At 41.7% G+C, this 17,035-nt stretch overlaps 1 protein-coding gene across 1 annotated transcript in view; it reads left to right on the forward strand.

Moving 5' to 3' along the window:
- ZNF875 (zinc finger protein 875) overlaps positions 1-17,035 on the forward strand; it is a 69,985-nt gene that overhangs the window by 17,586 nt on the left and 35,364 nt on the right. Inside the window, 6 exon segments of the mRNA XM_073226196.1 lie at positions 4,472-4,536; positions 6,947-7,031; positions 8,181-9,661; positions 10,700-10,842; positions 11,062-15,176; positions 15,558-15,646. Coding sequence (XP_073082297.1) covers positions 14,891-15,176; positions 15,558-15,646 — 375 coding nt within the window. The 5' untranslated portion in view covers positions 4,472-4,536; positions 6,947-7,031; positions 8,181-9,661; positions 10,700-10,842; positions 11,062-14,890.

A 17,035-nucleotide genomic window follows, 5' to 3' on the forward strand; every position in this document is an offset into this window, starting at 1 on the left:
GTTCTTGGGTAGTTTTTTGATTACCAATTCAATTTCCTTGCTGGTAATTGGTCTGTTTAGATTTTCTTTTTCTTCCTTGGTCAGTCTTGGAAGGTTGTATTTTTCTAGGAAGTTGTCCATTTCTTCTAGGTTTTCCAGCTTGTCAGCATATAGATTTTCATAGTATTCTCTAATAATTTTTTGTATTTCTGTGGGGTCCGTTGTGATTTTTCCTTTCTCACTACTAATTCTGTTGATGTGTGTAGATTCTCTTTTTCTCTTAATAAGTCTAGCTAGGGGCTTATCTATTTTATTTTCTCAAAGAACCAGCTCTTGGTTTCATTGATTTTTTTTCTATTGTTTTGTTCTTCCCAAGTTTATTTATTTCTTCTCCGATCTTTATTATGTCCCTCCTTCTGCTGACTTTGGACCTCATTTGTTCTTCTTTTTCCAGTTTCAATAATTGTGACTTTAGACTATTCATTTGGGATTGTTCTTCCTTCTTTAAATAGGCCTGGATTCTTACATACTTTCCTCTTAGAACTGTCTTCATTGCATCCCACAGAAGTTGGGGCTTTGTGCTGTTGTTGTCATTTGTTGCCATATATTGGTTGATCTATGTTTTCATTTGGTCATTGATCCATTGATTATTTAGGAGCATGTTGTTAAGCTTCCATGTATTTGTGAGCCTTTTTGTTTTCTTTGTACAATTTGTTTCTAGTCTTATGCCTTTGTGGTCTGAGAAGTTGGTTGGTAGAATTTCAGTCTTTTTAAATTTACTGAGCTCTTTATGTGGCCTCGTATGTGGTCTATTCTGGAAAATGTTCCATGTGCACTTAAGGAGAATGTGTTTCCTGCTGCTTTTGAGTGTAGAGTTCTGTAGATGTCTGTTAAGTCCATCTGTTCTAGTGTGTTCTTCAGTGCCTCTTTGTACTTACTTATTTTCTGTCTGGTGGATCTGTTCTTTGGAGTGAGTGGTGTGTTGAAGTCTCCTAGAATGAATGTATTGCATTCTATTTCCTCCTTTAATTCTGTTAGTATTTGTTTCACATATGTTGGTGCTCCTGTATTGGGTGCATATATATTTATAATGGTTATATCCTCTTGTTGGACTGAGCCCTTTATCATTATGTAATGTCCTTCTTTATCTCTTGTTACTTTCTTTGTTTTGAAGTCTATTTTGTCTGATACAAGTACTGCAACACCTGCTTTTTTCTCACTGTTGTTTGCATGAAATATCTTTTTCCATCCCCTGACTTTAAGTCTGTGCATGTCTTTGGGTTTGAGGTGAATCTCTTGTAAGCAGCATATAGATGGGTCTTGCTTTATTATCCATTCTTTTACTCTGTGTCTTTTGATTGGTGCATTCAGTCCATTTACATTTAGGGTGATTATTGAAACATATGTACTTATTGGCATTGCAGGCTTTAGATTTGTGGTTACCAAAGGTTCAAGGGTAGCTTCTTTACTATCTAAGTGCCTAACTTAACTCTCTTATTAAGCTATTATAAACACAGTCTAATGATTCTTTATTTCTCTCCCTTCTTATTCCTCACCCTCTATTCTTTATATGTTAGGTGTTGTATTCTGTACTGTTTTGTGTTTCCTTTCACTGCTTTTGTGAATAGTTGGTTTTAGTTTTTGCCTTTTGTTAGTATTTGGTTGGTCTGCTTTCTTTGTTGTGATTTTATATTCTCTGTTGACATCTATTTAGCCTTAGGAGTGCTTCCATCTAGAGCAGTCCCTTTAAAACATCCTGTAGAGGTGGTTTGTGGGAGGCAAATTCCCTCAACTTTTGCTTATCTGGGAATTGTTTAATCCCTCCTTCATATTTAAATGATAGTCATGCTGGATACAGTATTCTTGGTTCAAGGCCCTTCTGTTTCATTGCATTAAATATATCATGCCATTCTCTTCTGGCCTATATGGTTTCTATTGAGAAGTCTGATGATAGCCTGATGGGTTTTCCTTTGTAGGTGACCTTTTTGGCTGCCTTTAATACTCTGTCCTTGTCTTTGAACTTTCCCATTTTAATTATTATATGTCTTACATATTCAATTATTATATGTCTTTAATTATTATAGTGTTGTCCTCCTTGGGTCCCTTGTGTTGGGATTTCTGTGGGCTTCTGTGGTCTGAGAGACTATTTACTCCCCCAGTTTGGGGAAGTTTTCAGCAATTATTTCTTCAAAGACACTTCCTATCCCTTTTTCTCTCTCTTCTTCTGGTACTCCTATAATGCGAACATTGTTCCATTTGGATAGGTCACACAATTCTCTTAATATTCTTTCATTCCTGGAGATCCTTTTATCTCTCTCTGCCTCAGCTTTCCTATGTTCATGTTCTCTGATTTCTATTCCATTAATGGCCTCTTGCACCTCATCCAGTCTGCACTTAAGTCCTTCCAGAGATTGTTTTATTTCTGTATTCTCCCTACCCACTTTATCCTTTAGCTCTTGCATATTTCTCTGCAGCTCTGTCATCATCGTTATGACCTTTATTTTGAATTCTCTTTCAGGAAGATTGGTTACATCTGTCTCCCCAGGCTCTCTCCTCAGGGTTGTCTTGGTAATTCTGCACTGGACCAAATTCTTCTGCCTTTTCATGGTGATAAAGGTAGTTGTAGGTATGTAGTGTGTGTGTCAGCTGGGAGAACAAAATCGTTTCCTTCTTGCTGGTTGCCTTGCCCTTCTCCACTGCCTGTGTCAGTTACCCACACACCTGGCACAGCCTCTGGATTAATCCCCTAAGGTGCCATGCACGGGGTCCCTGTCAGGGTAGCCCAGATCCATGCAGGGAGTGGCAGGCACGCCGTTTGTGCTCTCTTGTGAGAACGACACCCCTTTGCTCCTTGCCCATGTTTCCTCTGTCTGTGTTGGGGAGTTGCGTATTAATGCTGGACTCTGTGTGTGGTCTGGGTGGCTGCATGCTGGGAGGAGATTCTGGTTGTTTGCTGTGGGCTCAGCTGCTCTCTGGCTGTTCCGCCGCTGTGTGCGCACATGCGGCCACTCCCTGGCTGCTTGGCCACTGCATGCCCATGCGGGGCCACTCTCTGGCTTCTTGGCTGCCATGGTGGGGCTGCACTGGAGGGGGAACAACTGGCAGGCTTTTTATCACTGTGAGGAGCCTCAGGGATGCATTGCTTCCCACGGGGCTGGGGCGCCCGAAGTTCCCCGGGATTCCCAGCTGCTCAGCTGAGTGTGCTGGGATGCTTCCATCCACCTGTGAGGCCCCTGTCCCTTTAAGACTTTCAAAAAGCACTTGCTTTTCTTTTGTCCCAGGGGAGCCAGCTGCAGGGACCCGCTAACAGATTTTACTTTTCCGTTCTCTAATATACTACAGCACAGCATGCAATGTGTGTCTGTGCTCCTTGTGCAGATTACTAGTGCTGGTTATTTAGCAGTCCTGCACTTCCACTCCCTGTCCACTCCGACTCCTTTCCTCCCACCAGGGAGCTGGGATGGGGAGAGCGCTCAGGTCCCGCTGGGCTGTGGTTTGTATTTTCCCCCCTTCATGAGATGCTGAGTTCCCACAGTTGTAGATGTAGCCCGGCTGTTGTACTGTATCCTCTGGTCTCTCTTTTAGGAATAGTTGTATTTGTTGTATTGTTGATTTTGGAAGGAGATTTCTGCTGCCCTACTCACGCCACCATCTTGGCTCCTCCATCCATAGGCTTTTAAAAGAATTATATTGTTTAAACTAAATTTGAGATTTCAAATTCATCATCATCATCTTGATTTCTAGCTTAAGTCCATTGTGATCAGAGAGTATACTCAGGATAGTTTCAATTTGAAAACTATTTTTATATTCACTTAATGACAAGCAATATGGTCAGTATGAAAATGTTCTGTGTGCACTTCTGTTCAGTGTTCTGTATGTGTCAAGTCAAGTTTGTTATCACGTGGTTCAGATCTTCTAAAGCCTTCTTATTTTTTGGTCAGCTTTTTCTGTCAGCTGCTGAAAGAAATGTGTTTAAAATCTCCGTTTCATTATTGTGGGTGTGTGTGTTTCTACTTTTAGATTCGTCAGTTTTTGCTTTCAATGTTGTGAGTCCATAGGATTAAGAACATACAAATTGTTAGATCTTCCTGGTGGACTGATCTCTTTATCATTGTGAAAATGTCTCTATTTTAGTTCTAATAATACTTTCCACATTAATGGCAATGTTATCTGATATTTGTATACCAACACTGGTCTATTTTTGCTTACCGAGTGCATGGTATACTTTTTCCCATCTGCTTGTTTTAAACCTTTCTGAATACTTACCCTTAAGTCCTGTCTGTTGTAAGCAACATAAAATTGGAATTTTGAAAATTTACCAATGATTTTTGTCTTTTAATTGGAATACTCAGTCCATTTATATTTAAGATAATTATGTGTATATTTGAGTTTAAATATACTACCTATGATGAGTGTTATAGTTATCCCTTCGTCATTACTCTTCTTCTTTCTTGTCTTATGAAAAATGTGATCACTTGAATGGAAAACAAAGTATAAAGAAGTAAAGGCGCAAGAAGCACATGGTTATTGAAAATGCTTCAGAAGGCAAAATAAAAGGTAGGCAGAAATACTTCCACAAGTTGAGAATCACGAAGTATCAAGAATGAACTAACTTTATAGATGACCACTTCATGCTGTTACCAAAGAAAAATCTAAAGTGAAAGCATTATAGATGGTACCTAGCAGAATTTGAATTATACTGTAGCTAATAAACAAAAAATTGTGACTGTTTATTCTGTGTTTAGGAAATGAGTGCTTGGACTCGAGATACAAGAAAGTCTTACAAATGGAGAGTTTGTCCTTATTTTGGTACTTCAAGCAATCTTCTGCAGCTTTATTATGCCTTCACTGCAAATTTAGTCAGCATTCATAACAAATTAGATCTCTGTCAGGCTTTATCATTCATTGAGCATTTTTATGTAATTTGCTTCATCCGTAATCATGCATTCTATGAGGTAGAATATACAGAGGTTCAAAAAAGTTTAACTTTGCAAAAGATCATACATGCTGTTAATAACTTAGCTGCTTATTACCTAAAACCTCTTAGAAAAATGATTGTTTTGAGGGCTTGCAGAGCTGAGGACTAGATAAGAATTCAAACTGATGGCATGGGCCCTAATTATCCTATCCTTGTATAAATCCACCTCTGTGGATGTAAATCTGGGGAACAACTTATTTTTTAAAATCTCCAGGTGATTCTTCTGGAGAATTATGAAACCTTGACTAATCTAGTCCTTCCTGGGTGGGTGAATGCATCCACAAGTCCATAAATATTAGCATTTCATTTGACAGCTGTTGACTTGAGATAGGGTTGCCACATTTAGCAAAAAAATACAGATCTCCTAGTTAAATTTGAATTTCAAATAAATATTTTTTGTTGGGGAAATACTTATACTAAAAACTTATTCATTATTTAGCTGAAACTAAAACAACTTGACATCCTGAAATTTATCTGTCAATCTAAACTTGGAAGAAATTATCATAAGCATCATTCCTTTCAGTATTTTTGACTTAAACCATATTTGATCATAAGCTTTTAGAAGATAAGTGCTATCTTTGCTTCAGTGTTGTAATATTCCTTTGATGTTATTTAATCCCAACATGAGCCCTCAAACTCTGTATACAGCGTCCTTTTCAATTCTCCCAGCCTCCTCGACCAACACTTGGCCCAAAAGTTCTGAATATGCCTCCTTTGCATTCTTTTCCACCTAAAATATTATCCTTACAGTCTATTTCTAATACCCCCATGTACTGATTCCTCTCCTCAAATCATGACTACACATTTCTATCCTTGCCCTCCCACACCAAATTGTTTGTTTCCTTTGCCTGCATTCCATTTTTCTTTCTATAATTTGTTATGAAGTTGCCTTTTGCAGAGTCTTGCTAGTCCTTTACATAAACTAATTCTTGTTAACGAACAGAAAGAAGAGCTTTTAATTCTCTTCTTACTGATAAGGAAAATGAAGCTTGCAGAGCAAAAACTGAAATGTTTCAGGCCACATCACTAATATGCTTTATAATACAATCAGAATTTGAACCAAGTTCTTAGCTGAGTCCCAACCTCAATTTTTTCCACTGCATCAGAGTTTAAATGTCTGTCTTTCCCAATACAGTTTAAATTCCTAATAGTCAAACCCATACAACTCCACCCATGTCCCTGTCCCCTGACAACTATTAATCTGTTCTGTCTGTAGTTTTGTCAATTGAAGATGTTCTATAAATGGAATCGCACAAAATGTCCCTTTTAATATGGCTTTTTTTTCATTAAGCATAGTGCCCTTCAGTTCTATCCAAGTTGTTACACATATTGATAATTAATTCATTTTTATTAGTGTTATTCTATTGTACATATGTTTTCTTAGATTCTGTTTGTCAGTTTGCCATCCACTCATCACAAAGCCATTTATATTACCTGTACTTTCTTATTTTCTGTGGTCTTGGTGCTCTGGCATTTGGGGGCATTACAGACCTCCTTCCAATGTCTGGCCAATACTTAGTGATAGCAGGGTCTTGGCCAGAAGCATGCTTTTCATATACAAACCAACCAAACCATGTCCTTCATATACAAACATCCCAAGGCAGTAGTTCCCTTGCTCTGAATCATCCCAGGGCCTGGTACCAGGCAGCTAGAGACTGCTGCTGTGTTAAGAAAAAAACTGGGTAAAAAAGTTTGGTTTTATTCAAGGAGTCATGAATTGGGGACCTCCAATCTAGTGGGTAGAAAGGAGCTAGGACAACTATACTAAGGAAGAGATTTTAGAGACAGAAAGGTGCAGGAACAAAGAAGTTGTACTGGTATCTTCTAGGTTGTAGCATCTTTCCACGTTCAATCTTCATCAGTCTTTCAATCTTACATGTTTCAGGACCACTTCCTGGTTGTATTCATGAGTAGCACAATGATCTGTTCCATTGTACCCTATAAGTTGTTCTCTTGTATTCTCTAATAATTTTATGAATTCTCTTGAAGATACAATGAGATCTCTGTGACCTGGAGGAAAGCCCTCTTCCAATTGTGCTGGTGCTCCAGTCTCAAATTTCCAGACTTGAGAACTGTAAGGAATAAGTTTCTCTTTATAAATAGCAATTTATAATACTTATAAAATAAATTTATATTTATTTTCTATTAAATTTGTAATAAGTTTATATTATAAAATATAATGTATAATTTATAATAAATCTATAATTTATTAAAAAATGCTGTGCTATTTTGTTATAGTTGCCCAAACTAAGACAGGTCTTCAGAGTGGCATTCTTTTAATGATACTGTAAGAGGTTTACCTTTTACCCTGACAATTCTTTTAAGAAACTTTTCATTTTATTTTCTCCAGTTTCATTGAGGTATAATTAACTCATCATTTTTATTTAGACCCTGTGATTGACTTAAGCATTTTCAACATTCCTTACTCCTTTTTTGTGCCCTTCCATATTCTAACTATAAGTTAGATGCCTTCTCAAGCTTCACTTCAAACATTTCAGATGCCATTTTTGTCTCCACTCTTGCCAGTTTTCTCCTGAATTCTTCAGTGCTGGGTTTAACAACGAAAGCTCATGTTGAGCATTACACACGGCATGGGAGAATTGCTTAAGAATTTTCTCAGAAGCACAATTCCTGGGCTCATACGCTTCACTCTCTTGCTGTTCCTTTTTTTCTCTCCTTTTCTCATTTGTAGTTGATTTCCTTCCCAAAGTATTTCCAGTGTTCCAATCTTTGCCTTTTCCAGGCTCAGAATTAGAACCACAGTCATTCTCCACTTGTAACAGGACAAAACAGGGAGCGGTGGTGGGAACAGAGATCATTGTAAAGATTTTTCTTTTGAAATACTTCTGTCAAGGAGAAGTCATTCATGAATAAAAGCCAGATTTCACCCAGAGGCTAAGTTAGATGCTCCAAAATGTATTCTTCCAACATACACAGAGAACAATATAGGGCCGGGTGAGACCTAACTCTGAGCAGAGTAGCGGCCCCTAAAACCTGTCACTCAAGAGCCCTGTAGCTAGGTTGCCCTGGCGCATCTCCTTGCTGCAGCCATGGCCCAGGCGCCAGGGTGTGGGGTCTGATTCAGGTCCCCCAGGCTGAACCCCCAATAGCCAGCCAGCCAACAGAGCAAATATGCTGCTTTAGGGACTCTGTAGTTGGCACCTGCTTACATTGCCTTTATGACTTAGCCTTAGAAGTAATATGCTTTCATTTCCCACCACAGGCTCAACAAGATTCAAGAGGAGGGACCATTGGCTTTCTCCCCAACTCAAAGAACATGTGTGAGATGGGGAGATTGTGACTATTTGGAAAAAATAAGCAGCCACAACACTCTTGCCAGAAGCACATTGTGTAGGAGATAGCTTTTTCTGCTCTTGATTTTGGATTTGCCCATGTGACTTGCTTTGGCCAAGGAGCCAGCTTCCATCTGGGTATTTCTTGCGACTCTTGCCTTAGAACCTTGAGCTGCAATGTAAGATGTCTGAGGCTACCATGCTGGTTAAGGCGACCAGACTAGACCCATGGAAAGACCATATGGAGAAACACTGGTATTACATGAAATAAGAGAGATGTCCAGTTGCTCTGGAACTTCACACTGTTCCAGGTTCAGCTATCATGAAGTCCTGAGTCAGAACTGTCCAGCCAGTCTGATTCTGAATTCCTGACCCAGATAAACCATGGAAGTTAATCAATGATAGCTGTTGTTTGAAACCATTAACCTAGAGACATTGAATGTAAAGACAATGCCAACTCATTCATGACACATGACAATAGAACTCTGACCCATAAACTGTGGCAACCACCTCGTTTTCGGGAAGGAAACCAAGCTACAACCTTGGCAGCAATCAGTTTGAAACACTCAGGACTTGGTGACGGCCAGCTTCCCTGTTTTTTGTGTTTTCTTTTGCCTGTGCTTCCAGTTCACAACCAACCAGAGAAAGCCCATACCAATTCCCAAATCAGTAACATAAGATGCACTGCTCCTAGTTAAGCCCACCTCCGGCTTCTCTATGCCAGTGACCTCCCATCAGAGTAACCCTAGAGACGGCCCTTTTTCACTCCGCTCTCCTGCATGCTTTGGAGTCTCTGCCAAACACAGCTGATAGTAGCTGTAGCGCCAGTAATTTGAAACAACCCGTCGATAACACGACAAGACATTAATTACATACATAACATGTAAAAGTTTAAAAATATTGCAGGAAGAACATAATGTTCAACATCTATTTGGTTTTAAAAGCGGCTTAGGAAGACATATATGAAATGATACAAGCTTAAATATAGCTATGTCTGAATGGAGAAATTAGAGGCATTGTTTATTCCTGACTGTGGACAGCGCGTGGAGGCTCCAGTGTTATGGGGTTTGGGCGCCCAGCCTCCGCAAGAGGGATGCTCCCAGGTGAGACTCTGAGCTCACCTGTAGCGGCCTCTCCACGGCCCCGCCGCACCTTGGGGCGGGACTTCGGTCGCGCCCCCGGCCTTCGCAGGGGCTTCTGGGAAATGAGGTTCCCGCCCCCCCCCACACCCACACCACCCCGCCTCCCCCGTCCCCCTGCTCGGCCCCGGCACCTCTCTGCGCGCGGGCGGCGCGGGTTGGCCTTCTTGTTGGCGGCGCAGGAGGGCAGAGCAGGTCTTCCGCTGCACCGCGATCCGGGAAGGCACCGTGGCGGCCTGGGGCCTGAGACATACACGCGCACATCTGGAGAGGTGAGTCCCTCAATCTTACGGCCTGAGGGTGGCGGGAATAGCCGGCAGTTTTAGGTCGCAGGGAAGCGAGAAACTCAGGTCTAGGGTAAAGGAGTTCCACGTTCCCCAATTCCAGCGTGTGGGGTTTTCCCCAACACATCCAAGCAGTTCTTGGATACCAGCTGAGTGTCCTGCAGTTCAACTCAATCTACGTGTAGACATCAACCGATTCCACAGGTTAAGGGCTCAAGACTCCTCCCATCCGCCATTCAAGATGCTAATCACAAGTCTAGGTTGCCGCCTGGGCTCCGAAATACCAGCTATAGGTTGGAGGTTCGAATGACCTCCCTCCTCAGATTTAATTTGCTCAAATTTGTTAAATTGTCACAGAATTCAGAGAAACATTTTATTTACTATATTACCAGTTTATTATAAAAGGATATAATTTAGGAAGAGCCAGGTGTAAGAGATGCATAGGGTAAAGTATGGGGAAGGGGTGCAAAGCTCTGTAAGCGTGCCACTCTGAATCTCCACCAGCCCTGAAGCTCTCTGAACCCTTTCTTGGTTTTTATAGAGGCTTCACTACATAGACATGATTGATAAAATCATTGCCGTTGGCTATTGATTCAGCCTCCAGCTCCCTCCACCCCCCTGAGGGACAAAGTTGCCAGAGTCCCATTATCACCTGCTGTTATATTATGTTTATTATAGATAATCTATCAGCGTGGGTCTCTCATCAATATACACACGTCTACATACAGGGATCCTGAGACAGGGATCCTGATTATCTCAGGATCCCACCTCTGGTTCCCTCCTCCTCCCCAATTCCCTCAAGTTTTTCAGTCTCTGCATTTCATTTGTGCTCCTCACAACCCCATGCCTGACTTTGGTTCCCTCTGAGTTCTGTTACAAGCATTTCACAATTTACAGTGATTCAAGGGGGATCGGCCTAGGGCCCTATCCCAGTCCAGGTGGCACACTTTGCCTAGGACTTCTTTCACACCCATTCAATAGGGGAGGCTGATACTAACATGCAAACCTTGTTTTCTACCTTTCCAGGTGAAGGGATATTGGAAGAGATTCTAGAAGCATGTGTGACTATTTAAGAGAAATCTTTTAATGTCTGCACCATGATAGGTTCTGGTGGGGCTTGGGAGAGGTGGTTAACAGGAAGCTGTGGATATTAAGGAACGAAAGAAAAGGTAAGATCACTCACAATTCAGCAATTCAAGATATAATCCTGAATGTCTCTATGGCTACTTAATACCCAGAAGCTAGGCCCTCACCTCTATCAAGGCTACAGGCGTATGGGTACCAGTGAGATTTGTATTGTAAAAATTGGTAAAGGGAAACCTCACAGACATGATGTGTGGAGGCCTGCAGGGGGCGCTCCCATGCCCATCACTCCCTGTCAATTGCAGACCCCCCAAGGAGAGGACCCTTTGCAACTCTACTGTTTTGGCTACTTCACCACCGTGGAGGAGGAGGCAAGAGTTCTGCCTCCAGCAATACCTCAACTAATGAGCAACTGTTACACAGCACATGGGACTACCAGTTTCCTCCAATGGACTTTTTACTTAGAACACTCCCCATTCTCTTTTGTAAGAGTCTCCACTCTGTTCTCTAGACTGCCTACGGCTTTGCAATAGCTTGCTTCTCTTGAATTGCAATTCTCTTCTTTTTCTGAATAGACCCATTTTTCTGGTAAAATAACTGACAGCTTTATTTTTATTTTTTTATTGAAGTATCATCAATAAACAATCTTATAATGGTTTCAAATGTACAACACAGTGGTTCAGCAGTTACCCATATTAAATCTTCACCCCCTCTAGTGTGGTTACTATCTATCAATGTAGAAAAATGTTACAGAATCATTGACTATAGTCTCCATGCTATATACTACATCCCTGTGACCAAACTTTTATTGTGATTGTGAATTATTGTGCCCCTTTTTCCCCCTCCCCTTCCCCTATCACCCATGTCAACCCCTCCCCTTAGTAACCTCTACTGACTTCTTAGTGTCTATCAGTCTAATGTTGTTTTGTTCTTTCTGTTTTACTTTGTTTTTATATTCCACAAATAAGTGAAGTCACATGGTATTTGTCTTTCTCCGCCTGGCTTATTTCACTGAGCATAATATCCTCTAGCTCTTCATGTTGTGGCAAATGGAAGGATTTCTTTTCTTTTTATGGCTGAATAATATGCCACTGTGTATATGAACCACATCTTCTTCATCTTTTATTCATCTACTGATGGACACTTAGGTTGCTTCTGTATTTTGGTATGGCAAATAGTGCGGTGATAAACAGGGGTAAATATATCTTTTCAAATCAGGGGTTTTGTTCTCTTTGGGTAAATTCCTCTAAGTGGGATTACTGGGTCAAATGGTATTTCTATTTTTAGTTTTTTGAGGAACCTCCATATTGCTTCCCATGGTGGTTGCACCAATTTACTCTGCCACCCACAGTGTAGGAGGGTTTCCATTTCTCCACATCCTGCCAGCATTTGTCATTTCTTGTTCATTTTGACTAGAGTAAGGTCATATCTCATTGTGGTTTTGACTTGCATTTCCCTGATGATTAGCGATGTGGAGCATCTTTTCATGTGCCGTTTGGCCCTTTGTATTTCCTCTTTGGAGAAATGTCTGTTCAGATCCTCCACCCATTTTTTAATCAGGTTATTTGTTTTTTGTTTATTGAGGCATATGAGTTCTTTATATACTTTGCATGTTAACCCTTAATCAGATGAATCTTTTATGAATTTGTTCTCACATACTGTAGTTTGCCTTTTTGTTCTGCTGGTGGTTTCTTTTGGTGTAATCCCACTTGTTCATTTTTTATTTTGTTTCTCATGCCTGAGAATAAGTGTCCAGGAAAAAATTGCTCATGCTTATGTTCAAGAGATTTTTGCCTATGTTTTCTTCTAAGTGTTTTATGGTTTCTTGACTTAGATTCATGACTTTGATCCATTTTGAGTTTACTTTTGTGTATGGAGTTAGACAATAGTCCACTTTCATTCTTTTGCATGTAGCTGTCCAGTTTTCCCAACAGCAGTTGTTGAAGAGGCTGTTTTTCCCCCCATTGTATATTCATGGCTTCTTTATCCCATATAATTAACCATGTATAGGTAGATTTATATCTGGGCTCTCTATTCTGTTCCATTAATCTATAGGTCTTTTGTTGTGCCAGTACCAAACTGTTTGGATTACTGTAGCTTTGTAGTAGAGTTTGAAGTTAGGGAGTGTAATAACCCCAAGTGTTCCTGTTTCTAAGGATTGCTTTGGCTATTTATGGTCTTTTGTGGTTCCATATGAGGTTTAGAACTATTTGTTCTCTTTGATTTAAAAGTGCTGTTGGTATTTTGATAGGAATTGCATTGAACTTGTAAATTGCTTTGGGAAGGATGATCATTTTGGCAATATTAATTCTTCCTATCCATGAGCACAGGGTAGATTTCCATTTGTTGCTTTCTTCTTTAATTTCTCTTATGAGTGTCTTACAGATTTCAAAGTACAGATCTTTCACCTCCTTGGTTAGGTTCCTAGTTATTTTATTCTTTTTCACGTACTTGTAAATGGGGTTGTTTTCCTATTTCTCCTTCTGGTAGTTCATTGTTAGTATGTAGGAAAGCACAGATTTGTGTGTATTAATTTTGTGTCCTGCAACCTTTGCTGAATTCAGTTATTAGTTCTAGTAATTTTTTGGTAGAGTCTTTAGGGTTTTCTCTGTATAATATCACATTGTTATTGGCCATAACGCTGGTTTTCCAAGGATCATATCTTGGAGGCAATGAAGAATGAAGCCAGCAAAGAGTATGGAGCAACCAACAAAGCTCTTTTAATGAGTGAAAAGAGAAAGTTCCTGCTAATAAGGAGGGGCTGGAAGAGAAGATGCCCTCAGGGCTGTGGTGTCTTGGGTTTATATTGCCTCCTGCTAGGATGAAGTCCTACTCCCCACCTCCAATCCCCATAGAGAACTGAACTAATGACATCACAGTCATTCCTGATTGGGTAAAAGCACAATGCTTAATTTGCATAGGACGTAATCAGACCAGCTGAGCTCTATCTGAGTATACTTTTGGATGGCTGAATTTTATCTGCATACGGCATAACCGATCAGAGCAGCTGAGGTCTAACTGGCTAAGTTGGATTGGGGCCTTTTTTTTTTTGGAAACTTACAAGGGCCCTGAACTTTGTCTTCTTGTGTCCTATTATCACCTGTCTCAATGTCATCTGCAAAGAGTTACAGTTTAGCTTCTTCCTTAGCAATTTGTGTGCCTTTTAAAATTATTTATTTTGTCTGATTGCTGTGGCTAGACCCTCCAGTACTATGTTGAATAAATGTGATGAGAGTTGGCATTCTTGTCTTACTCCTAATCTTAGAGGAAAAGCTTTTAGATTTTCGCTATTAAGTATCTGACAGCTTTATTTTTAAGGTTAGCAATATAGTGTCAGATTTGTTTATGCCTTTCTTACAGAGAGAACTTTGGTTGCAAAATTTAAGGAGACACCAAAAAAACCTCATTAATGAAGATAAATATTTTAATGTAATATGTTTAAAAATCAAAATCAACTGCAAAAAAATCCATGAACAAAACTAAAATTATGTATCCGTTTTATACCTCCCGCCATCAACACTACCAAGGAAATTTCCTCCAAATAGCAACTGTCCTCCAGCGTCCAATAAAAACCCCAAGGTTTCTGGATCAGGCCTCCAGTCCTCACCACGCTATTACTACTAACAGGGGACCTTTTGTTCTTTGCCCCAAGTTCAGCCTCTCCACCCCACAAAATCCTGGGACACTAGACCAGAACCACTCTCACCACCAAGCGGGAAATTGGTCGAAGCCAATCCCACTCTCTCCCTAAACAGCCTTGGCGGTCCCTGTCAGTACTGGCGCGTCTTCCTACCCTCCGGGATGCAAGCCGGGTGTGGCTTCCAACCGGGAATCCGAGCGGAACATCACCCTGCGCTTTGCCCAGAGCTGCGCCCACCTCCGCCAGCATAGGCCCCCCGGCGCGCCCGGACTCTGGTTTCCGCTGTGGGAAGGGCGCATGGAGTTTAGACTTGGCCGGGGTGAACCCAGCTCACCCGCGCCGCCTAAGGTCAGCGTGCACGGTCTGGCTGCCCACTTCCAGGGTGGCAGGACCGCATTTCAGCCACGCTGTCCGCCCAGTTCAGGGGCCCTTGTAGGAGAAACGTGAACCTGAAGGTCTGGGCGTCTTGAGAGTGGGTTCTTAAACTTGATTTTATGAGAGGTGCCCCTATCAGAGTCACCATGCGTTTGCAAAGCCATCTCACCTTCGCCTCTCTAGCTCAGAGACTACAATCTCCAGAGGCCTTTGCGGCCACTTCCGTTCTCGCTCACCTCGCCCCTCCGCGCACTGAGCCACCGCCCATAAGCACTTCCGGTGTCGGACCGGCTCGCCCGGCTGGAGGGCGCGTTGATTCGGCCACCGGATTCGGGCCTCCCGGCACCTCTCTGCACCTTGTTCCCCAGCCTCAGCCTCTGGTTCCGGAACGTCAGCCCGCGACCCGTGAGTGCCCTACAGCCACTGCCGCGTCCAGTCAGCACGTCTCTAGCTTTTTCTTTCTTTACTCACGGGGACACAGGCTGTCTCTGAACTCGGTCGCCGTCCTGTTGGCATCTCCTGGCCGTTATCCTTTCATTCCAGCGCAGAGTTAGACACAAACCCTCCGCTGCTGGGGATCATGGGCTTCTCTCCCTGGCAAGAGCTGGGGTTGAGCTTGAGGGTATTTGGTCGCCCTGGGCCCTTTTAACGGGGCTCTGGACGGGAACTGGGTTGTACCGGTGATGTCGGTGACGCTTCCAGGTGCGGGGCTCCGGAGCTGACCGCTTTGACTCGTGGGGAGGCGCTTGTCAACTAGGCGTGCTTTCATTTCTCTTCACATCCCAGATCTATCTTCTGAGACTTTACCCTTCTCCAGGGACAGCATTCAGGAGACCGGGAAAATGGCCACGGGGCTCCTGAAAGCCAAAAAAGAGGTGAGATTTCCCTAGCATTCCATCTTGGCTTGTTAACAGAAGGAAACCTTCCCTTTTCTTGCACTGCAGGCTGCCTGGGTATTGGGCAAAGTTCTTTGTGCTCCTGGAGGAGTGACTCATGTTCCCCGGAGCCCTCCCTCAGCAGTCGTTTCTGCTCCATCCATTCCTCAGCCATCCTCGGAATTGTTAATTATGAACACGCACGAAGCAGTTCAAATAAAAATACCGGGACATCCATGCTTAATTATCCAGTGATAAGGATAAAAGGCAGGACAGCAGAGAAGTCTGTGGAATGAAGAGGTTCGGAAGTAGGGCAATCTGAATTGCTCTTGACGGTTTGTTAAGTTGAAAGTTGGTGGTGGAGGACTCCAGTGGGAGGAGGACAGGAAGCATGGTTAGCCTGAGGCTGGAGCACTGGGCACGCTGTCCTTGCCACGCTGGGAGGATTGTAGTGGCCAGTGGACTTATTTAAGATTGATTTTTATGTATGTACTGGTGAGGCTAACTGTCCATACATGGGACAGAGAGAAGTTTAATATGGTTTGTCCTGAATTTTACATTTGAGAGCATTTCAGCATCTGGCAATGGGGAGATCTCACCAAAAATTCTAGATTGCTAGCTTACGTAAAAATAGACTGCACTGTACTCTGGTGTCAGGAAATTTGAGCTGAAAGGTGTCTTCATTATTTGGATTGTCCTGCAGAGTCTATTTGCTGTACTTTCCACAGTATTCTGCATACTGAGGTTTAAACCATTGACCAGCTCACTTTGTGCCTGTCTTTCTCATTTTTATTACTCACCTGGCCCCTGAAGGATTTTCATTTTCTATCTTTGAGTCTAGGTGGCCAGGAGTGAGGAGTGTAGACTTTGTCTTTGATAAGCTGGGTTTTGAAGAATGTTGAGAAGATTTTGCTGTAAAGAAAATCAATGTTATGGGCAGATGGGGTCTTAAGGGGAAACTTTCAACCCCTTAGAATGGTGACTATGGTGATCTTTACTTAATTGAATGTGATTAACAATTATTGTGTGACAGCACAGTTGCCCGGCTGGTTTGCTATCATTTTTGATATGTGATAACTTAGTTATTTCAGATGTGCCTCAACTATCCTTATCAAAAAATCAGAGTAGAATTCAGACAGAAAACAAGATCTTCCTTTATTCTTACTCCTGGTCTCCCATGGGAGACTGACAATTTCCTGGATGTCATCAGAACAACTTTGAGAGGTATTTTTTTCTCACTTGTAAAATACTTCATTCCTTTAAAGTGTTAGTACCAAGAATGCATGAGAAATCCAATTCAAGGCATTTCCTAAAGTAATATTGAATCTTTTGTGTTACTTTCTTCTACTGCTAATGTTAATAGGGAAGTATTCTAATTTTCTGAGAAAA

Source organism: Manis javanica, chromosome 17 (genome assembly GCF_040802235.1).
Source record: "Manis javanica isolate MJ-LG chromosome 17, MJ_LKY, whole genome shotgun sequence".
Taxonomy (NCBI): Eukaryota; Metazoa; Chordata; class Mammalia; order Pholidota; family Manidae; genus Manis; species Manis javanica.